The following is a 24,659-nucleotide window of genomic DNA, read 5'->3' on the forward strand; positions in this document are numbered from 1 at the left end:
CTTTTCATCTCGCCTGTCCATTGTTTGCTTGTGTACCTCACAAAGACCATTAGCCGCAAACGGCAGGTTATGATGAAAAATTAATGAATGCTTTAATCATTATGAAAGGCCGTATTATTACTGCTCCCTTTCTCTCTCTCTCTCTCACTCTCTCTCTCTCTCTCTCTCTCTCTCTCTCTCTCTCTCTCTCTCTCTCTCTCTCCCTCCCTCTCTTTTTCACACGCTGCTTCTAGTTGGATCAATCGCACACGTTAACATGCTCACACATTCATCGAAAGTCGCTTGCACGCTTGAAGAGTTGAAACAAAGCGCTGGGTTGTGAAAGGGAGTGTAGAATGGGTGAAGGGAAGGAAATGGGTCAGAAAACAGTAAAAGAAAAAGAGTTAGGGCTGTGTGTATCTTGTTCCTCCTGTGAAATAAGAAGTGTGTTAGTCAGCGTATTAGCGAGCCATTTGCTCACCTGTCCCCCCCTCACTGCTCCACTTCCTCTCAGATAAACAGCCGGAGCAAGAGTCGTTTATTACATAGAAATACCAAACAAACTTATATTGGGTCAGGCTAATGTGTGTGTATTTCTCAGTGTTTGACCATGAGCAGAACATTTGGCCTTTTATAATTGAGTGTCCGAGCCAGTCCCTTATCGACTGCCCTCAATAATAACAGTACTCTGATCTAAATGCAATTTCTAGTTAGTTTTTTTCTCAGTTATGTTTACCTGTTACTGCACACATACATGCAGACCAAAGTTTGTCTGTCTGTCTGTCCGTCCGTCTGTCCGTCCAGCTAGCTAACTAATCTGTATGCATGTCTGTCTGTCTGTCTATCTATCTATCTTGTCTGTCTCTATCTGTCTGTCTGTCTGTCTGTCTGTCTGTCAGTCCGTCCGTCCATCCATCCAGCTATCTAATCTGTATGTTTTTTCTATCTATCTATCTATCTATCTATCTATCTATCTATCTATCTATCTATCTATCTATCTATCTATCTATCTATCTATCTAGCTATCTTTTCTGTCTGTCTCTATCTATCTATCTATCTATCTATCTATCTATCTATCTATCTATCTATCTATCTATTCTTGTCTGTCTGTCTCTGTCTATCTATCTATCTATCTATCTATCTATCTATCTATCTTGTCTGTCTGTCTCTGTCTATCTATCTATCTATCTATCTATCTATCTATCTATCTATCTATCTATCTATCTATTCTTGTCTGTCTGTCTCTGTCTATCTATCTATCTATCTATCTATCTTGTCTGTCTGTCTCTGTCTATCTATGTATCTATCTATCTATCTATCTATCTATCTATCTATCTATCTATCTATCTATTCTTGTCTGTCTGTCTCTGTCTATCTATCTATCTATCTATCTATCTTGTCTGTCTGTCTCTGTCTATCTATCTATCTATCTATCTATCTATCTATCTATCTATCTATCTATCTATCTATTCTTTTCTGTCTGTCTCTGTCTATCTATCTATCTATCTATCTATTCTTGTCTGTCTGTCTCTGTCTATCTATCTATCTATCTTGTCTGTCTGTCTCTATCTATCTATCTATCTATCTATCTATCTATCTATCTATCTATCTATCTATCTATCTAGCTATCTTTTCTGTCTGTCGCTATCTATCTATCTATCTATCTATCTATCTATCTATCTATCTATCTATCTATCTATCTTGCCTGTCTGTCTATCTATCTATCTAGTCTGTATATGTATCTAATCTGCCTGTCTGTCTGTCTGTATATCTATCTATCTTGTCTGTCTGTCTCTATCTGTCTGTCTGTCTGTCCATCCGTCCGTCCGTCCAGCTATCTAATCTGTATGTTTTATCTGTCTGTCTGTCTCTATCTATCTATCTTGTCTGTCTGTCTGTCTATCAATCTATCTTGGCATTCTGTCCCTGTCTATATATCTTGTCTGTCTGTCTGTCTATCTATCTATCTTCTCATTCTGTCTCTGTCTATTTATCTATCTTGTCTGTCTGTCTGTCTATCTATCTATCTTGTCTGTCTGTCTATCTATCTATCTTGTCTGTCTGTCTATCTATCTAGTCTGTATATGTATCCAATCTGCCTGTCTGTCTGTATATCTATCTAATCTGTTTGTCTGTCTGTCTGTCTTTCTGTCATCTATCGGTCATCCATCGATTTGTCTGTCTATCTTTCTATCATCTATCGGTCATCCATCGATTTGTCTGTCTGTCTATCTATCTGTCTGTCTGTCTAGACAGTATTTGAGCTCTTCTTGCACATACATTAAGCTGTATATTTCACACAAATGCAGCAAAAACAGCATGTTGGCGTGAGTGTGTGTGCTGTGTGGGCAGCAGCATGCTGGAGTGTGTGTGTATTTTATTAGCTTTAGTAATGGAAAGAGGGCAGGAGGGCTGTCAGGGGCTTGGAGGGAGCACAGTCTTTCTCAGGAGCCTGGACACACATACACACACAAATATCGTCTCATGGTTTGCAAACACTCTTATAGTCTGAGTGTAATCAAACAGCGATACAGCAAATTAACTTCAACTCATCGTCATGGTGAACTACTCCAAATCTTTGAGACTCTTGCTTCTTTGATGGTATGTCCCTTCTCCTCCCCCCGCTCTCACTGGATGAGATGTAGTCCTTACCAGTGCTTGGCAGTCTGTGTTATGTGGGGCACAGATGTTCAGGGTCTCCCGAGTGTCCACGCATGTGTGTATGTGTGTGTGCCTGTGTTTGTCAGCCTTGGCGCTGGCCTGAGCTTGATTCATGGTAAGGGCCAAGGTTTGGTTCCCTGAGCATTGAACCTTACACATACAGAGAGAGTTCTCAAGCTGAGCATACGTCACACAGCTCTTTACAGACAATGGTTTCATTCACCTTCCTGTGCCACCCTTTGAGTCTCCCACCCTGTAAGATTTTACACACCAACAACAATAAATCGGTTTTAGTAATTCCTCTCAAAACAGATCATTTCATAAGGTAACTCATCCAGGATCTTAAATGAATTGTTTGCCACTCCTGTCAAGATATTTTATACCAAAAATATCATGATCTTACCACTCATATTTACGTTTCGGTTACTTAATATCAGTTTAATATGCAGATATAACTAAAGTAAATCATTTGTAGATTGATTTTCTGAAAAGTGTAAACACTCTGGGTGGCTCTGTGAAGCATTCAATGCATTGCTATGTTTGTTTGAGCATCCCGACCAGCTTGACATGTTTAGGGCAGCACTATGTTATCTTTAGTAAACTTTTATTGTCTTTTAATGTCTTTAAATTTAATCACTCACCTCAGTATCATCACCAAGGGTCTACATTTTTATATTTCGGCTTAAACCATGTTGCTGATGTTGATGTTTCTAGAATGTTGTTGAATGTTTCTTATTCTATTAAAGTAACGGCAAAGTGGCGAGTAGCTGGTCAATGCAGGTTTGTACTCACATTTGGCAAGTGTTTATCTCTTCGCTGCTTAGACGTTAGACGCCGAATGGCTCTCGTAAAGTAACAGTGTCGCCTTGTTTACGAGTTCTGTCCCCCCTTGCACCGGATGGCCATGGAGTGAGCCGAGATTAATGGTTTAATTTAGACTTGACTAATTGAGTCCTTCTCCTTGCTTCTCTCTGTGGGATGCACCAGCTTCAAAGCCTGTCCTGGGGTCAGCCCCTGCTTGGATGCTTCTATTATCTTTCGCTGCCTCCACAATTCTGGGGTCAGTATGGAGGTGTCTTTTAATGCATAGTGGGCTGTAAGTTGCGCGACCGCACTGTTTTATAGCTTGACACTGAACTGTAGGGCAAGTTGAATGGTGTTTTAAGATCAGAGCAACGGTGACTAAAAAAAACACACTCTCGCAGAAGATACGTTTTTTTGTAAAGCTTGTGTGCGAGTTTGGGAGGGGTGTTCGGAAGCATTGGGGCATTTTATAAGATAGCACTTAGGCTCTGTCATTGTTGGCCGAGGGCTCACACATCCATACCCCTGAATGAGATAGAATAGGAAGGGCGGATACATTCTTCCATAAAGAAGGAGGGATGAGTGAAAGGGTAGAAGAGCTTTAAAGGAGTTCAGCAGTGGCATTTTGTCTATGTCTCCCCAGGGTCTGCTAATCCACTATACGACTGCTGCAGTGGAGTGCTTTCACAAACACACACACACACACATAAGCACCCACATTATAACTGATTCACAAACATGCATGCAAACACACATAAATAAACAGTTATGCTCAAATCGAACAAATCGAGATCCTTGCATTCTGTTACATTCTGTTGCTCTGTGTCTTGCCGTTTTTGAGCGCAACAACACGTGTGAATAGCCCCTTATGCACTACCAAAGGACTTCCATATGTAGCCATATACAGACAAATTCAGGCACATGCAGTGTGAGGGCACTCGATGTGCACTGAGAGCGTCTGTGAGCTGAGAGGCAGAGCGTGGGAGAGGGAACAACTTCCATATGCAATTTTCACCATTTGGGAGTAATTAGTTGGATGTATAAATTACATTAGGCACAAGGTTTTCACAAGAGTTGTTTGTCATTATCTCCCTGTCACTCTCCGCAAGAAGAGAAGAAGTGGACAGATAAAGAAAGACGGTAGAGAACAACGCAAAACAAAGTCTAACTATGTGAATCCATAGGTTCCTATGAAAACAGGGGTTCCTTCTTTCTTTCTTTCTTTGTTGCTTTCCTTTCTTTTTCTTTCTTTCTTTCTTTATTTGTTGCTTTCCTTCTTTTTCTTTCTTTCACTTTTTTCTTTCTGTATGTATTTGTTGCTTTCCTTCTTTTTCTTTCTTTCTCTTTCTCTTTCAGTCCTTGTTTCTCACTCTCTTTCTTTACTTCTTTCTCTTTATTTCTTTATCTTTTTCATTTTTCTGTCTTTCTTTCATTTTCTTTGTCGTTTTCTTTATTTTTTCCTTCCTCTTTTCTTTCTTTCATCCTACATTAACTGTCTATTTCTTTCTTTATGTCTTTCTTTCTTTGTTTCTTTCCTCCTCTATCTACCTTTCTTTCTTTCTGTTTCTTTCATTCTTTCTTTCTTGTTGTGTTAGTTGCTTGATAAGGTGGAGCTATCCACATTCATTCTGTCAACAGTTGTCTCATTTGTGTCTATATTTATTTAATAAAACAAACATCTAAGACAAAGTTGATACTTGAAGGAAACTTAACTGAGAACTCCATAAAGTCTGGTGAGCTTGAAAGAGCAACCTTTGAGTTTATAAATATGAAATCTAACTTGATTGACAAAGAGAGAACTTAGACAAAACTAAGTTTTGTTTCTGAATCTGTTTACCAAATCTAACGCAACTCACAACCATTATCACGCTAGAGAATTTTCTTAGTAGTGCCGTCAGTCTTTACTGGAAAAGCACAAGATGCCTCCTTTTTCCAAGTAGATGATTGCATGGCTGTTCTTTTTTGTCTTTGGCTCAATCCAAGTCAGTGTACTTCTCCTTTGAGGTTGGCAAAACAGCTGCACACATGAGAGTTAACGGGGCCCATTGTGAGCATACCATTGTTCCTGTGTATGAAAGGCACATTCAAGTCAGTTGTATTGAATTGTTTGGATCTGCCTTTCAGTTTATATTATTTCTTCTGCCTTGCACAAGACAATCAATAGGGATGAGCTTTCTCATTGGATGGGTGATATTAGAGCTGAATGCTGCTTACTGGATGGGAAAAGCTGTGTGAGGACACACACACTTAAAGCCTTTGGCATAGCAGTGCTGTGGTTTTCTTACCTCAATTCTTAAGTGTGGACTTCGGATTAGAGACTTGGAGATGGACGGCTTTGTGTGTGTGTGTGATTTTGTGTGTGTGTGATTTTGTGTCAAAAGTTTTTTTTATTGACCTCCTGGTGTGGTAGTAAGACAGACACAAAGGCCGGAGGTTCATGAATTAGCCTGTGGCTCCATAGCAGGGCTATTATAAAGCTGACTGTTCCATAGCCACACCATTGTGGCTCAAGACTTGGACAGTTGCACATAGCCGCCATTGACGTTCATGAATTGGAAATGCTCCTGAGCCGTGATTGCTGAATACAGAGTCTGAATATGAGGAATCCATAGATTAGCAGCTCTGTTTGCCTGGCTGAATTTAATGATGTGTCTGTGAATTGCATAATATGAATATTCCATAAGTAGACGTATTGAACAGAGCAGTTTTGTGCTACACTTCTGTTTCGGGACAACTTCTCTGCTCATAGACATGCATGCAAATGCATACACAATCAATAACTAAAAAATAATTAGTTCACGCAAATAAAGTGAGTTCTTCGCCATTTGTTTAGTCATTAAACCTATAAAGCTCTCAGATGTTGAGCAGTTGTGTGATTCTTATGCTAATTTGCAGAGCACACCCATATCTATTAACATGCTAATTTAATTTTTTGTGTGTTGGCATTTTTGAAACTAGTACTTAATAATGGAATACAATATCCCATGAATATTCATTGCAACTTTTAAAAAGTGAGCGAGCTCTATACAAAATCACTCTCCTCTCAGGTTTTAGTGGCGAGAAAGCTTTCTGAATCTCTTAGTGTGTGGTATGGGTGAGAGTTGCTCTGATCAAACTATAATATAGTATTTGAGTTCAGTGTGTGTATTTTTATAAAGGGAATCAAGGCAAGAGGAAATATGGCAATAGCATGCATGTGCGCATGGTTTTGCCACACGACTTTTGTGGGTAATTGCTGGCCAGTCGTTGTTGGGTAGTTTGATGTGGCGTTAGAGGCCTTTCGCATAGCTTGCATAAAGTCACAAATCCTTTCCTCATCTCCATTACACGCCCCTCTAAAGCTTAATCCCTTCTCTCCTCTGCGCACACACACCCTTGAGCCTCGGCAGGGTTAAAAAGGGATATGTAAAGTAAATTACAAAGCAGATTTAGGTGTATTTGCTTGGGTTGTAGAAGATTAGAACAAACAGTGGATGTTCGCAGGCCAAATGTCAGGCACTGCATACATACAGTATTGGTGTCATGATACAAGGTCAAACACAAACACGCTTGCACAAAGTCTTTGGACCAAAAGTGGTCTTGCGCTTAAAAAAGCTAAACGTGTCATCAGTGTGCTTTTTTAAAAGTTCAAGTTGTTTTTAACTTGAAAATGTGGTGCTCCTGCTTGAGATGCTAAAAAACAGTGCAACACTGTGCAATGATCTTGCATTAAGGTTGTCATGATACCATAATCATATCATATGATACTATACCAGCTGAAGTATCACAATAACAAGTTGTATCACAATACCACACAATAGTGTGTTAATTCTTAACACAGTTTATAATAGCAAATGTGTTTTTAGAAACTTGTTGCTCCTGAAGTGGTGAAAATAACTGATGGATGAACAGGAAGAAGGCTCAAATGGACTAATTTGTTAACTAATACATTCTTTGTTTGTTGTAAATAAATTATAATAATTCTTCGCCGCATCAAAACAGACAGCTCAAACGGCAACTTCTTTAAACTTTTATTCCATTATTTATGTGATTATTTGAATGTTGGAAACATAAAAATAAAGATATTTTAACATTGAAAAGACTGTTTTGAACGGCTTTTTCATTATTATAATCGCTTCAGCCCCTCTCTCCTGTTAACACACACACACACAGGTTTGATAATATGGCTCAGGGACGTGACCGAACCAATCTGGGCTGCGTTTCCCCAAAGCATTGCAAGCTTAAGTTGATGGTAGAGACCATTGGCGGTAATCATATGTGCGAAGTTACCACCACCATGCATTTGTAATTGAAAACAAAAACAACTGCTGCAATATATGTTTTCTCAGAGAAATGGTAAATCTGTAAATGTTATGACAAAGCATTTAGGTTAAATGAAGTGGCACTAACCCGTGTGTATTCTGCAGAGGCAGTGGGATGTGTCCAAAGGTGTTTAATAAGGTTTCTGGTGTTTCCCCTTTTGGCTTGAAATCTCTGTAGTAGGGTTGCAGCGGTATACCAGTTTCACGGTACTTATATTTTGACAAAATGTTATATTTTCATATGAAATAATCTAAAGGTAAAATCTATTAGACCCCATTTTATATTAACAGTGGCAGTTGTAGAGTCGCTACTTGATTTCCAATGTAAAATCTGTTGAGAACCACTGAGTTAAAGGTACAGACAGGAGCAGTCTGGCTGCGCTTTAGTAGTTAATTTAACATGCTATGTTAACATGTAAATTCTGTTCTACGTGTTTTATTTATTTTCAAAGGGAGAATGTTTTTACACATACATCAATAATAAAAAAAATGGTTTCAAGTTTCAATTATAATAAAGCGTTTGTTCAACTAAAAACAAACAAAAAAAACCTTCTGTTTTCACTTCTTTAAGAGACATTGTAACTGATAATAATAACTGTGTAATAACGAATACCATGATACCATGATATATTCTGATACGGTTATAGTACCGTGAAAATCTCATACCATTGCAACCCTACTCTGTAGGCATTCATAGCAGATGGGTTTCCCGGTCTCAACAAGCAAAACCGCCAAATAATTCCAAATCTCGTTGATTCTTGAATTATGTTGTGTAAAAAGCTTCTCACTCTCCAAAATTTGACTTATATCCATCTTATCCATTAGGAGACACGACTAATTAACACGCTTGGCTTCAGATGTGTGTGTTTCAAGCATGGGAAAACCACTCATTGAAAATAAACAATACCATATAAGGGAAAATTCTAAACAGCATTTGCACTCTTAAAGGGCACTGCACGAAGGAGACTCCACTCGAAAAGACTATATTTTTAATGTTATTGCAGACATAGGTCTGATTCTAATGAAGGTTATAGGGAAAATAATATTTACTACCGCACATACAGTACAACATAACTTGCGGTACTACCATATTGAGGGTACTACCGTTTAAAAATTACTGTGGTACCACCAGTATTTTTAAGCTTTAGGATTGCGATATTACCGCAGTACCCGTTTACCGTTCATCCTTAGGTGGTAACAAACCTCAGTACTCAAGGGGGCAATTAAAGTATCTTTTAAATGTTTGTGCCATTAAACCGGATGTGTTATTTTCAGGTAGCTAGCCATAAACATATAAACAATGGCCCTTGTTGTAACACTGAGAATGCAACGTGTACATGTGGTGCATTATTATTGGCATTCTGACATATTTTGCGTAATAAACAGTGAAATCGTATCGTTTACGTACTTGTGTATAATATGTTTCAAGTGTTAAGGTTAGGGTATACATTGTTTTCTTCGTGCTGTTCTGTTTTACAAACGTTCAGCCTTTCAAAGTATACTCTTTTGACAGCAAGTCCTTACGCGTTCAACACATGCACACTACGACTGCTTTGCAGCACAGTAAACTGCATGCACATGTCACGACAACATGCAAAATCGTGGACTATCCATGTGTCTAGAAAAACTGGGCTGCTAGCAAACATTCCATGCATACTGTCCTGATGACAATTGCGTTATGGGCACGGTGAAAACCGAAGTATTCTTTGGTCTATAATGTGGTGACAATCTACAGTAACTGAGTGCAGATCTTCCACTCTGGTGTGTTAATACAACACATACTCTATAAATGACACTTCACACATACTACAGACAAACGCCCATTCCATACAGCCTCTCAACTTCCTGGTTTTGAGTGTTTGGGACTGGAGATTGTTAGTGGACACCAGTGTGTCTGCAACACAGTCCTGAATGAAGCCTCAGCAGGGGGTCTTTGAACACGGGGGGAAGCTCAGAATTAACCCCGGCCGTCCTGTGGTCAAGCAGCGCACTTTGAATCTAAGCAATCTGTCTCTGTTGAGGGCCCTGGGTCAGCACCCTTCGGCCTGCCAGAAAATAGGCCTTTTATTTGAGCCAGATGTTCAGAAACCACCAAGGCGGATCCCAGTCCTCCCTTCCTTTCCTTCATGTCTCTCTCTCTCTCTCTCTCTCTCTCTCTCTCTCTCTCTCTCTCTTCTTTGGTTCCTTCCTATTCTGCCACTGTGTTCTTTTTTTTTTTTTTTTTTTTTGCCCCCTTCTGTCTGATCCCTTCCTCCACTCTTTTTTCAGTGTCCCATGATAGTATAGCACCCAGTGTACTCTTCCTCCATGCTCCAGGAGAGAAAGCTCTAGCCTGGCTGTATGCCCGACCCTGATTCCCTGCCTGGACTAGAAGACCACTGGAAGACTGAACAGGTGTTCTCCACTTTTTGATTTCAGTGCATTTGAATTAATCCTGTCAGCTCAGCTGTTAAAACAACTGTCACCCCCAGCTGCTAGTCATTTTGGGCTGGATCTGACACACTCCGCCAGTCTACAGCAGTCGCCGATGACATACACACACTCTCACCGTCTGTTTCCCTGGCCCATTGTCACAGGCACAAAGCGATCTGCTTAAACACTCATACCAAGGCACATATGCACAAACGCATCACAAACGATGTGTCTTGGCATGTCAGCATACTCAAAAGTGTATTAAAGTTAACAAAAGTGAACTAAATTAATGTTAAAATTGTAAGTGATAACATTCTTTATGATAGGAACAATCTATAAACTCATAGAATCACCATTGTTTATTCAAAGCACATTGATATTTGTAAGTTTCCGTCTAACACAAGTGATTTAGCCATGATGCGGTTTTTACTGTGAAGCATCTGAAGTGCATTTGATCTGAAAACCAGTTGAACTTTAACATTTCACATAGTTCAATAGATTTGTACCTTTTTCTCTGTTATTTATCTGGCACATACACTCATACATTTACCTTGATTTAAATGGGGACATACCACAGCCAATTATAATTTCTATAGAATAACCTAGACCCTAACATTTCTCATTGCATTTTTAGAATATATATATATATATATATATATTAGACATGGGTTACACATTCTGGCATATCTTTCTAACACATTAAAATGTCTTTTTTACATGCCAAGAGCACAGAATTATGCAGTGGGTTAATTACTGGTGGATGATAAATGGTTGTTCCGAGGAAGCATTTGGAAGCTTGGGCTGTTTAATTTTGTTGTGCCTTCCCTTTTCGTCATGATGGAATATGGTCCTTTCAAAAAGATTTTCAGGAGCAAGAGAATATACAAACCCAATACTGAAAAGATTGGGATAGTATGAAAAATTCTAATAAAAACAAAAAGGAGTGATTTGTCAATTATATTCGCCCTTTGCTATATTGAAAGCTCTACAACTAAACATTATATGATGTTTTACCTTTTGAATTTCATAGTTTTTTTTTTTATGTACAGTAATTTCAAAACAGATGACTGCAACACGCTCCAAAAAAGTTGGGACAGTTCAATGTTTACCACTGTGATTACTCTAATAACACTTATTAAGCATTTGGGTTTAAATGTGGAATTTCCCCCATTCATCCATTATGTAGGTCTTCAGCTTCACAATTGTACGGGGTCTTCGTTTCCTTATTGTTCTCTTCATAATGCACCACACTTTCTCAATTTGAGACAAGTCAGAACTGCAGGCAGGCCAATCTAGCACCCGCACTCTCTGTTTATTCGGCCAGTATGTGGTTTGAAGTTGAACTGCTGAAAATGTGTCCCTGGAAAAGACGGTGCTGGATGGCAGTATATGCTGCTCCAAAATTTGCACATATCTGTCTGCATTAATGGTGCCCTCACAGATGTGCGAGTTACTCATGCCATGGGCACTGACACACCCCTGGCCCATACAGACACTGGCTTTTGGACCAGACGCTGATAACAGCTTGGATGATCCTTTTCCTCTTTGGCCCGGAGAACACGATGGCTGTTTTTAAAAACCTATTTTAAACATGGACTCATCAGACCAAAACCCACAGTTCCACTGTTCTACTTTCCACCAAGATGAGACCGAGACCAGAGAAGTCAGCAAAAAAAGTTTTTTTAAGTCGACTGGACAGTGTTGATGTAGGGCTTCTGCTTTTCATAGTAAAGTCTTAACTTGCATCTGTGGATGCAGCGGTGAGTGGTGTTGACTAACAAAGGTTTACTAAAGTAATCCCAAGCTCATGTTCATGATATCCATTACTGATGAATTCTGTTTTTTAAAATGGTGATGTCTGAGGGATCAGAGATCACACGCATTCAGACGTGGTTTTTGTCTTGCCCTTTACACACCGAGATTTGACCAGATTCCTTTAATCTTTTAACTATATTGTGCACTGTAGAGGGTGAAATGGCCAAAATCCTTCCAATTTGTCTTTGGGGAACATTTTTCTCAAAGTGCTGGATTATTTGCTGAAGCATCTGTTGGGAAATTGACAAGTCTTGAATGATCCATGCTTTTGAAGGACTAGGCTGTTTCTGTAGGCTCCTTATTTACTATAACACGATTGCCTCACCTGTTTAACATCTCCTGTTTCATATGGCCTTGTTATTTTAACTTGTCAAATTGTTATTAGTCTTAAACAGCCCTGATCTCAACTTTTTGGAGCGTGTCGCAATCATCTGATTTGAAATGACTGTACATTTTCAAAAACTATAACATTCACAAGGTAAAACATCATATAATGTTTAGTTGTAGTGCTTTCAATATAGCAAAGGGTGAATATAATTTTCATATCACTCCTTTTTGTTTTTATTAGCATTTTTCATACTGTCCCAACTTTCCCAGAATTGGGGTTGTAAGATTCATTAGTTTAATTTCTGTCTTTTTAAATAATACATTTTCTTTCACAGGGCCAGGGCCCCTAATCTCCTTGTATTGCTGTTCTCACCTTTGAGAGAAAGGGAGAGAGAGAGAGAGAGAGAGAGAGAGAGAGAGAGAGAGAGAGAGAATGCAGAGAACAAATAAACACTCACTTGCACAATAGAATGTATAGTTTGTCATGTGTTTGGTATATTTGCTCAATGGCTTGTGACGTTTCGGGGACTTTGGACCCCTGTGTGCACACAGCGACAGGGGAACAGGCCTCTGTTGTTTCTGATATCAGATCAAACTCTCCACATGTCTTTAGCAAACTCACAGTCCAGTATTTTGCATATTAGGTCAGTGTTTCCCAATATTTTTTGTCTTTTGTACCCCATACCCTCATCAAGAAGGCTCAGTGTACCACTTCATTGAGACCAAAGCAGAAATATGTTCCTTTCAACTCGTATTATACTGCATATCATTTAGGACTGTCATGCATATGATACAAATTTGCATTATTACAGTGCCTTATTACAGTGATTCCTCTGAAATTGTAGCAGTTTGAGAAATATGGAATCTGTTATTTTCTAGCAGTGTTTAGTTTGATATTGTTTGATTGTCTGAGACATTTGAAGGGATAAAAATGCGAACGAGTGTTGTATTGTTGGCACTGTTTCAGAAATATTTATGTTCTAATATCATCTACACAGTATAAATGTACATAAAATACACATATTATTTTAATTTTCCTTTCTTAAAAAATAACTATTGCTTAATATTTTAAGCTGGTTAACTATATTTGAGGACCTCTAAAGCACTGTGTTCTAGTGCATTCAGTATCTTTACAAATCTTAACATATGAATACCTGTACATACCCACACAGTAAGAGTTTCAATAATCAAATTAAGAGGGGATTTTAAAAGAAGAAATGGGCCACTGTTGTGCTGTCCCATTGCCCTGCAAGTGAGTAACCAATGGAAATGCATTATAGCTCATAAGTGCACAGTTATTCCCATGACCAACCTTATCAAGCAATCAAAGCTTTAGCCTAAAAGCATGTGAATTTACCATCAGCCCCGATCCCCTTCAACTCGCCTCTTCCTGTCTTGCAGATGAAGAGAATGAAGGAATATAGTTGGGATGTGCTGGCTGGTGGGTGCAGGGGTCGGGCATGGGTAGCTTCTCAGGAGCTGTTAATAATCATCTAATGGCTCTCACATGGCTACCAGTATCTGGGAGCAATGGAGCCCACACAATACCCGCTATTCTTATAGGGAGAGCATTTTAACTTCCCCAGGCACACTGAGACAACAGCAATGGCTAAATCCAACCTAAATTTGGTTTGTTTGTGTATTTATGTGATCGTGTAAGAAAAAAAACATCTTTAGATGTTGTATTTCCTTTTTGCTTTGGAAAAAAATGATAATTATGTTATTCTGTGTATTGATATGCATGTCAGTGTTTTGTTGCACTGTCATTTATTTTGAATCATATTTTACAATAGTTATGAGTTTGCAGTCGAATTTAAATGCAAACTGCAAAATTAAACAATCCATCTATTGCATTGTTTTCACGGCTTACAAAAACAATGCAATAGATGCAATTTTCTCTCAAAAACAACCAGTGTATTGCGATTTATGGACAAATTACTTTAGAATTCATGAATTATTGGTTTGAATAATTTGAGTCATTTAAGTGAGTCAGTCAGGGGTGCGTTTCCATAGTACGATACATCATTGGAGAAATAAACTAGCTAGTCACGACTGTTTCCCAAAACCGTACTACTATGTTGCAAATCCATCGTTGGTTCAACAACATAGAGCTTCCATTAATGGCTTTACACAGGGGGTGGTGTAATCAGTCCACTAATCTATTTATTAATTAAATAAGGTCATTTATATTGACAACAAAAAGCTGTTTAATGCGAGAAAGCTGCTGAAGACTTGAAAGCTGCATGCACTTTGTACATAGGCTTCAATAGATGGGTTTCCCTCTACATCAAACTTTGGGATTCCCCCGATGCACTTGAGCAGATATGCACATGCACTCTTCAAAAACATATAAACGACACTTAATTTAAACACATAAAAGCTGTGTCTTCCAACAGAAACCTTGCGTGATAAAGCACTTTCTCTTGACAGCCTTTAATATCTTAAACGGCTGCATTCGTGTGTACATGACGTTTCAGAAAACCGCTTTCTGCAAAACCCTGAAATAAATCATTTTCTTAATTGCATGTAAACATGGTTGCGTAACAATTTCTTTTGTGCTCCATGGAGGAAAGAAAGTCAAGAACAACATGTGGTGAATAAATGAAAGAATTTACATTTTTGGGTAATATGGCCCTTTAAATCAAGTAGTGACTTGTTGATTATATAACAATTGAAATATGCTTCAAAAACAGTATTGTTTTGTTAAATATGCAGTTAAGACCAATTATTGGTCACCATCTGCTGCAAAAATCTAAATTTAATAGGAAACACTGATGTATGGTCATGCCTTGAAGGATAACACCAGAATAAAAGGCCGTCCGTGAATACTTCACGAATTCTTCAAATTAAAAACAATGTGAAATTGGCAGTTGAAAGTGAGGACAGAGGAAACGTCTTATAATCGGGGTAATAACTGTATTCAGCTGCCAGGGTCAGTTTGTTATGACAAGAGGTTGAAATGGAGACTCTTGAGTGGGCCTGCCTTGTGTTTTTTGATTTGCCTCCAAAATGCAAAGCAGCATTATCATGTCAGCCATGTCTACCCTTGTGTTTGACAGCCTTATGACAGCTGCCTTCTGAAAGCCACAGTACACTCCAACGTGACATACAACAATTGTGATTTTAACAGACACCCGGCCTCTGTCGTGTGCTCCAACAAATTTTATATATTTATTTTTTTATTTATGTATGCCATGCTTGTCAATATGTTTGTACTGCGGTGGCGAGTTTGCGAGAGCAAGTGTTTCCGACCGTTTGTATGTGTGTGTGTTATGCCTCAGTCCACAGCTTTTTCTGCTGTCTCGCAGTTAATGCATCAGAGACTCTGACGAACACGTTGTATTCTTTTGTTGTCATTTTCATGACAATGTAATGTGATGTAATGAAAGCGGGTGGTGGCAGGGCCCCGGGGCTATGACAGCTCTCTGCTGACTGGGCTGTGCGCAAGACGCGCTGAAGAGGGGTTATTGCCACTAGACAGATTGAAAGTGTCATTTTCCATTATAGAGCACACGGAGGAAGCACAAATATGCCCTGGCCTACTTTAACAGGATGCCTTTGACAAGAAAAATGTGCGTACTCTGAGATGAGAGGGGAGCCCTGAGCCAAGCTTAACCCTTTATTCTGACGCGTCGCACCGGGAGTTGCGCTTTAACCATGAAATTCTGCTCGTGTCAGAATCTGTCCTTAGCGTAGCATTATAATACATTGTTAAAGTTGCAGAAACATCTATTAATTAAAGCCCCATGTCTCATAATGTATTCCAGACTCAAGTGTCTGTACATGGTTATTTGACATGAAATTATTTTCTTTTATAGTAATCTACCTATTTTAAAAAAAAGCATTTAGCAAATTATTATATTTTCCCATGCAGTTTGCATGACCACATTAATTGAAAAGCTATATGGAATATTTGTACTTATAAAATTAACTTGTCACAACCTAGGTGCCAATTTAAATTAACTAGTGAGGGCAAAACATTTATTAAAAATAGTTACCAGTTACAGTACATAAAAAATAAATTTTCCTTTATACATTTATACTCATTTCAACCTAAAATCTTGATACTGGTGATGTTAAAAAAGTTCATGGACATGTAAATGTTTAAGATATGTTATCATGGTCAAGCCAATTAAGTGAGTTTTTACTTATGTAAAAGCACAGCTTTAAATGTATGTACGATTGCATATAATTGTGCATATTTGTGTGTACAGTATCTCGGCACGGATGTTACTCACTTGTACGGCAGCCAGCTTTGAAGTCTTGGACGTCCTTGGAGAATGTCTTAATTTTCTCAGACTTTCTCACACATCGTGATGGTTTTGCTCTCATTCTTCTTCACAATGTCATGCCCTCCAAGCAGTTATTTCAATCTGGCAGTGTAAATTTGGCACTACGCGAGGGGTGCCAGAATAAATTTGGCGGGAGTTTTGGTTCAAATCAAATTGGACATAAGCACCTACAACACCATCTGTCAGAGAAGGATTGCAGATATGTGAAGGGCACAATTCCGTCAGAAATAAACCGCTTTTTCAATTTATAATTCTCACCCCGCAACTTTATTTTCTATTAACTTTTTTGAAATTGATTTAGCGTCATCTAAGATTAGAGCAGAAGAGCACAAAAAAATATTTTTCAGCATCACATTGCACACCATAAATGTTGTCGGCATTTATTTGTTAAGGAATTTCACATTTTTCACATTTACAAAGCAAAAAAAATCGGTCATTTTAAATGACATTGTTGCAGTTAATTTAATACATTAGTTTATGAACTAATGGTATACTTACATAATTTGACAATGTTTTGATTATGACAGATTCAAATCAGGAAACCATGATGCAATTCTCTAACAAAATGTCATTTTCTTCTCCCAAAAAACCCTAGCACACATTGAGAACAAAAAGGGAGTTTTTTCAGGCGAGGTGTTTTTCTTTTAATGTTTTGTTTTCGAAAAATGTGCCTGTTGCCCTGGTGACTGCTCTTGAATGTAAAAGGTGATTAATGTACTGACCTTTAACTTTAGGTTTGCCTCTTCCATTGACTCCACACGCTTTACACTTTACGACTTCACACAAACTCTAAACTCTCACCTTATCTTTCTCTAACGCTCTCTCTTTCCCTCTATGTTGCCCTCTTTTTCTTTCTGTTTGTGTCACCTCTGTGAGACAGAAGCTGTTTTGAGGGAAAAGAAGAAAGAAGACATTCTCTATGTGTGTGAATGTTTGCACAGAGTGTTGCTAAGCGTTGCCTTTTCCTCCATCAGCACACATAATTGGGACTTTTAGCTTGAATGGTGGCTTTTGATGTGAGATTTCTTCCTCAGTGCGTTTCTGAACTCACAGTCTCGCAGTGTCTCCGGCACGCTGGGAGAGCACAAGACTCGACCGCCAATGTCTGAACGTCCTTTAGAAAGAATTTTCAACACAGTCTCTGGGCGAATAACAGGCGCACATAAATTGATCATCAAGCATGATTATGATCATCTTTTCATTTGGCTGGGGAATTCAGGAGCAGAGTTAAAGCTGCATGTTTGTTTTCAAAATTTTGTGGCTCGCTTTTTAAAATATCATGAACTCTGTCCTATTAAATTTATAAATTTACATTCTAAATTACAACTGCATTAATTGATTACAGTGTTTGAGTCACAAAGGCAGCAATTAATTACTAGTTTCAGAATTGAGACCCAACTGAGTGTGTTTGTGCACACTTTTTAGAAAGATCTAAAAACACAGCTGTGCTCTGGTCTCCTGTGTACATGCGTCTTACTTTAAAGTGTTGCAATGGACATATACAGCACTGAACTCAAAGTGTGTGACGATCCTTTTCATCCAACATTAGATAAACTGACTGGGTGCTTGTATAATTGGTTATTCAATCCTGACCACTGTGGCGGCTGGGAGCTGCTGCAGTTTTTTGCTCTCTGCCAAGAGCCGTCAATGTGGAGCCTGTTCTGGTGCTGCGTGCTGGGCCGGCCAGAGCCAGGGCCTTTCCTGTGAGCCCTCCCCACCCGCGTGAAGCTGGCGCTGGGACACTGGCCCTTTTGTTGTTCACCGAGGGCATGGCGTGTTTTCTCTCTCTCCTTGTGTCATTCCCCCTCCGTCTCCCCACTTTTCTCCACTCCACCAAAACCTCCCCACCCCCTCTTTCTTTTCCGAACAAAACATCTCATTGGCTTTGCAAATATGAGATAATTGGAAAAATGGAGTTGGCTGTTTGGGGCTGACTCAGAGCGTTTTGAGGAAAAAATAGATCTGCAATGGCAAAGAAAAGAGAAAGAGAGAGGGGAAAAGATGTGTAGAGTTCCTCTAACTCAACTGATTTAGCATGGTGCTGGCAACAGCATGGTCATGTGTTTGATTCCCAGGGAACACACAATCTGATCAAATGTATACATTAAATACACTCTAAGTCGCTTTGATGAATTAGTTTGTGAAGTACGGGTAGCTCGGTGATGACCGTGGTGTTTGAAGAATGGAAGTCCACTAGTGGTAGCAAATCTTCCAGGTGGCCGGCTGTCTTGGCTCCGGCTCTTCCCAGCTGCTGGAGACCTCTGGTGCCAGTGAACCTTAATAATGTCCCATATTACATATACATTCATCCTATTATTGTCAGATTTTCTTCTCCTCTCCCGAGCTGGAATGGATGGTGTGGTCAATGGTGAATTTGTGATCTTATATGCAAAACCACAGTACACTTGAGAATAGGAGAATGAAAGAAACAAACAAACAAAAATAATTTACACACTTCACCTTTGAAAACATTCTCTCTCAATCACGGTCTGTATAATTGAATCTGGCACACTGACTCATCCTCTCAAACACACCCTCCCTGTGTGTCTTTCCAAGAGTCACACTGTTCTCTTTCCGCTGTTCACCTCAGGCAGTGCTGGTCCCACCAAAAATCTGCTCCCCACCTCGTAAGAGCCCATATGTATGGTTCCACCCATCTGTAACTAACAAGTTGGGATGTGCCCGAAGCGAACGCCTTATTCGGAAAGGCACGAAACATTATTTTACGGAAACAAAAAAAAAAAAACGTTAAAATGCTCCTTCTGTGTGCTTGACATTTCACATTTTGGTTGACACCTCCTGCCTTCAGAATAATGTTGTTATACATGCACAGACAAATGAAAATTCAGTTTCAGGCAGATATTAATATCTGAAATACCAGGTGAACGACAGTTAACAACATATTCCACAGTTTATATAGCCTACAAATTCAGCTTCATCTGGTAAGAATAAAAAATTAAATAATAGTTATTATTATTATTAGGCTATTATTATGAAAAGACATACACAAGGCACATTTTATTAACAAAATCTATAAATGTAAGAGTAACATTTAAAAATGGCCATTTCATTGAGTTTTTACGCACTTCCGGTTTAAGCCCCGCCCATACCTGGTTCTATCTGAATACAGAGACAGATACTGACAATTTTGTCAGATGAACAGATACAAATACAGATAACGGCTTCACTGCACACACCTAATAACAAGATCCCATACATTAATGCATACAAGCTGTGCTTCTGTATTAGGAATAGACTAATGGGACTGGTTTTCTGCCCTCTAACTTTCTCTCTCTTACACAAATGTTTTTTACTGACGATATCACATTCAGCAGATATTGGATTTAAATCTTTAGCTAAAATGTTTATATTTCAGATATGGTACATGTTTTACAGTTTGAGGAGGATACATACATAGTTACATTGTATTGAATTATGTTTAAAAGAAGCTGTTACCCAGAGGCTGTCAAAAGTACTGTTGAAAAAGCTGTTAGCTAGTGGGCTTGCCTAGAGTTAAATCACATTACTCTTATAAATGTTATTAGGGTTGCTTATTGTTGACGTTCAGTAAGTATAAAGGGCTATAAAATGAATGTAGATAGCATGGCTCAGATACTTTGATTTTTAATTTGATGATTTAGAAATATTTTATAAGAAATGTTTAAATTTATATTGAAATCCCTGACTTTTGATTTCAGACTTTTGGTATCTTGGCAATTCTGAGCACTCTGTGAGACATTGTTCTGAAAATCTAGAGGAGACACATGTGAAATAACTGGGGTCTTTTTCTCAGGAGAAAAACATGAGAAGCAGGGAACTTAAAGGAATATTCCGGATTCAAAGCAAGTTAAGCTCATTCGACAGCATTTGTGGCATAATGTTGATTACCACAAATAAAAATTTTGACCTGCCCCTCCTTTTCTTAAAAAAAAACAAAAAAACTGAGGCACTTACAATGAAAATTAATGGGGGTCATTAAAATACTCACTAATTTAAAAGTATATCCACAAGACGTAAACAAAATGTGTGTTAACATGATTTTAGTGATAAAATCACTTACTAACCTTTTCTGTGTAAAGTAATAGCCAATTTTACAACTTTGTTGCCATTATGATGTAATGTCAACAAACCCTAAAACACTAAAATGACAATATAAAGAATTTACAGCTCAAATGAGTTACATGAGTACATGTACATGAGTTTTAATAGAATAATTAATGTAAATGCTTTTATAAAATTATATGCTTCACAGTTCTGCATTTTAACCCTCCAAACATTGGCCCCATTCACTTCCATTGTAAATTTCTCACTGTAACTTAGATTTATTTTTTATTTATTTTTTTAGAATCAACATTATGCCACAAATACTGTCAATTGAGCTTATCTTGTATTGAACCCAGAATATTCCTTTAAGCAAAATAAACGCTTAATTGAGATATTAAAGAGATTTCAGAACACAGTTTGCCACTAGTAAATTTAGAGTCTTTACTTATAGTTTTAAGAAAAATATAGTGAGCATGTTCAGATTACTAATCATGTTTTTTTGATAATATGCCCAAAACATCTCTATTTTACAGTTTTATTATTCCAACATATATTTAAGTATCATTCTTATTTCATATAAATAAAAGCAACCTCACATTTTGAACTGAGAGGTCCCACAATCAAAGGCCCTCAAAAGGGGTTCTTCAAACAAAAGTCCTTTTCTTCCCAATTGTAAGAAAGCATGAAGAACGATATCAAGACAGGGGAGCTGCCATGAAAAACGGATACATCAGCATATCTGCTTCCTGCTCCGTCCATTTTGTGGTAAACGATTGCGCAGATTCCCGCCGCGGGCTGTCACATAAAAGAGGACTTTCTATTTTTATTAATAGTTAAAATGACGGAGCTGTCACCAGGGACAATAGCGGCCATTTTAATAAATAAAAATAATAACTATTACGGTGCTGTGGTGAGCGAGAAAGAAAGTGAATGAGTGAGACACATAGCGAAAAAGAGAGAGAGAGAGCAGGCAGGGGGGATGTAGACGTAGCGGCCATTTGTTGAAACCTTTCGCTTGTCAGAGCTCTCGAGCTTAAAAGCCTCTGTCATTGTTAAACACAGATGCTAGAATAGAGGGTGAGAGTGATAGACAGAGAGCTGGGGGCTAATAACACCTGTTGGGGTGACAGTGAGACAGCTGTCATTAGAAACAGCAGCAGTGAATGTGATTGGCTGAATGGCGAGAGTCTATGTCTATAAACCAAAGAGTACAAAGAATAGCCAATGTTTGTTACAGGCTTGAAAGTGTCAAACATGAGTTCCATTGAAGTCCAGAGATGAGATCGGGAACACATACAGTATAAGGTAAGAAGACGACCAGCTTTAAATTGCAGACATGCCACTGAGGACGTTTTTCGACTAAAGAGGTTTTAAAAATTTGGCAAGACTTCTAGTGTTTAGCAAGTCTTCTTGAAGTGTGAAAGTGTATGTGTGTGTGCCGCCCACCTGGGGCCTGTACTGTCTATCAGTCGCAAAGATGCAGGTTAGAGCTCAAGTGTTTTCAGCTCCAGCTGAATTGGTAATGGTGCCACCTGGTGTTTGTACTTGCTTGTGTAGATGTGTGGATGTGTGTTTTGGGGCTTTTTGGTATATTTGATTTTTTGAATTTTGTGCATTCAGGGAATGTGTGTTCCATGGGAATCGAAACCACAACTTTTGTGTTTCAAGCGCCATGCTCTACCACTTACCTGCAGGAATGCTACAAAAATGTAATACTCAGAGAAACTGAAAGATAGACAGAGAAGGGGAGATGCAAGTATGATTCCTGGGGAATGTGAATTGTTAAAAATTATGTAAAAAGCTCAATGATGTATGTGTCTTGATTCACGGATTCCCAGATGTGTGTGTGTGTGTGTGTGTGTGTGTGTGTGTGTATATAGAGGAAAGAGAAGGGTTTTGTGACTAAGACTCTTGTAAATGAGGAAAAGACATTTACATTTATGCATTCAGCATACACTTAATCCAAAGGGACATACCAGTGTATGGGTTCCTAGAGAATCAAACCCATGACCTTGGTGCTGCTAGGGCAATACCCTACCAGTTGAGGTATAGAAACTTCAATGGCAAAAAGATTGCATGAAGATGGAAAGGTGCAGAAAAATCAGAGTCATTTTGAAATTAAACGGAACTACAGTGATTGGATTGGATATCCACAAACACATTTTGAACTGCCCACCTAGACAGTTCATTGCGTCAAAAGTTAAAAAGTTGTCAACTTTTGGTCTCATGACTGAGCATGTCTTTTACATACCCTTGCGTTTTTCTGCTACATCCTTGCCAGACATCGTTGACTGTCGTACCACGCCTTGCTGTTATTTCAGCATCTCGTGCAGGTGCACCACGTCTTTAGATGCCGTTTCTGGTAAAAAAAAAAAAAGATGGTCAACTTTTAAAAGCATCTCAAGACAACTGTGTTCTGTTGTATTTATTGAGATGCATTCAGCTTTTTTTGTAGTACAAGAACGTGTTAGGCCTGAACAGCCTGTAACGTGTCATCAGCATTTAAATGTAGATGTTTGCATGTGTGTGGGTTGCTCACTTTCTCAATCTCCTCAAGCAGTGACCACTGTCATTTACCATAAACACACCTTTTGTCTCACTCTTATCCTTTGTCTCTCTCGTTTTTTGTTTCATAATAGCGTTAATTGTTGTGTTGATGATGCTGGTCTTTGTGTGTGTGTGTGTGTGTGTGTGTGTGTGTGCGTGTGCGTGTGCGTGTGTGTGTGTGTTTTATAAAGGCAGACAAGAGGAATACGGGAGTGTTGAGAGTTGTTGTAATTTTCCTCTCTCCCTTGTTTGAGACGTCTGTCCTTGGCAGGTTAGTAATTAGCGTGGGGGGTGGAGGGAGCAGCGGGTCTGCGGGGTGTATTAGAAAAACAAAGCACACAGCCTCGATAATGTGTCCATTGTACCCGGTGCATTAAGAGCCTCTTTGTGTTAGCCAGAGCATAGGGCTAATGATTGACTAACAGCAGGTGAGGAAGCCGCTTTCTCTCTCTGTCTTTCTCTCTCCTTCTCTCTCTATGTCCCCCTCCATCCTCTCTTCCTCCTGCCCTACTGAAGGTGCCATTAGAGAGATGGGCCTTTATTACAGCAAATGGACTTTAAATGAGCTATATTGTGATGTTGCCTGCCTGTGGTAATTCTCTCTCTTTCTCACTCTGTCTCTCCCTCCAGAGGCCCCCAGCATTGAGAGGCTGTTGTCTAAGGACTGGAAGGACAAGCTATTGGCCATGGGTTCTGGCAACTTTGGAGAGATCAAAGGTAAAATGATAGACTTTGTGCGGTCATGTGACCTCCAATTGTGTGGGTTTATGTTTGTGTTTTGATATATCTGCTTCTCTTTGCAGCATTTTCTCGTAGTATACGCCAAAGTATTCGATATTCTGATCAGTGGTATGGTCAAAAGCGGTGGCTTGACAATCCTGGCTTTTGATCGAAGCTATACTCCTAGTTATATGTTAAAATTTTACCTATGTTGGGGTCCTGGGTAGTTCAGCGAGTATTGACACTGACTACCATCCATGGAGTCGTGAGTTAGAATCCAGGGTGTGCTGAGTCTCCTAAGCAACCAGTTGCTTGGGAGTGTAGAGTCACATGCGATTTGTGGTTCTCGCTCTCAATGGTGCGTGTGGTAAGTTGTGCGTGGATCGCGGAGAATAGCATGAGCCTCCACATATGGAGTCTCCGCGGTGTCATGCACAATGAGCCACGTGATAAGATGCGTGGATTGACTGTCTCAGAAGCGGAGGCAACTGAGACTAGTCCTCCACCACCCGGATTGAGGTGATTACAGTGCCACCATGAAGACCTACTAAGTAGTGGGAATTGGGCATTCCAAATTGGGAGAAAAGGGGATAAAAAAATAACTTGTTCCGAAAGCTTAGTTATGCTAATCTGTCTAGCACTAGCCCTGTTTACCGGCCCCTGTTAATGATCTGCTGGGATGACATGCTAAGTAACAGCCTCGCTCATATTAGCACAGTTAATGATACATCCTGTTAGGTCACTCAGCCGTAGCGAA

General features: G+C 39.1%; 1 protein-coding gene across 8 annotated transcripts in view; it reads left to right on the forward strand.

Annotated features, from left to right (window-relative positions):
• Nucleotides 1-24,659, forward strand: part of LOC127637408 (transcription factor SOX-5-like) — a 257,911-nt gene that overhangs the window by 185,455 nt on the left and 47,797 nt on the right. For all 8 annotated transcript variants that reach the window (XM_052118444.1, XM_052118443.1, XM_052118445.1 and 5 more), the window contains one exon: nucleotides 23,813-23,899. In XM_052118444.1, coding sequence (XP_051974404.1) covers nucleotides 23,813-23,899 — 87 coding nt within the window. The remainder of the gene's footprint in view (nucleotides 1-23,812; nucleotides 23,900-24,659) is intronic.

Source organism: Xyrauchen texanus, chromosome 45 (assembly GCF_025860055.1).
Source record: "Xyrauchen texanus isolate HMW12.3.18 chromosome 45, RBS_HiC_50CHRs, whole genome shotgun sequence".
In the NCBI taxonomy this organism is placed as follows: Eukaryota; Metazoa; Chordata; class Actinopteri; order Cypriniformes; family Catostomidae; genus Xyrauchen; species Xyrauchen texanus.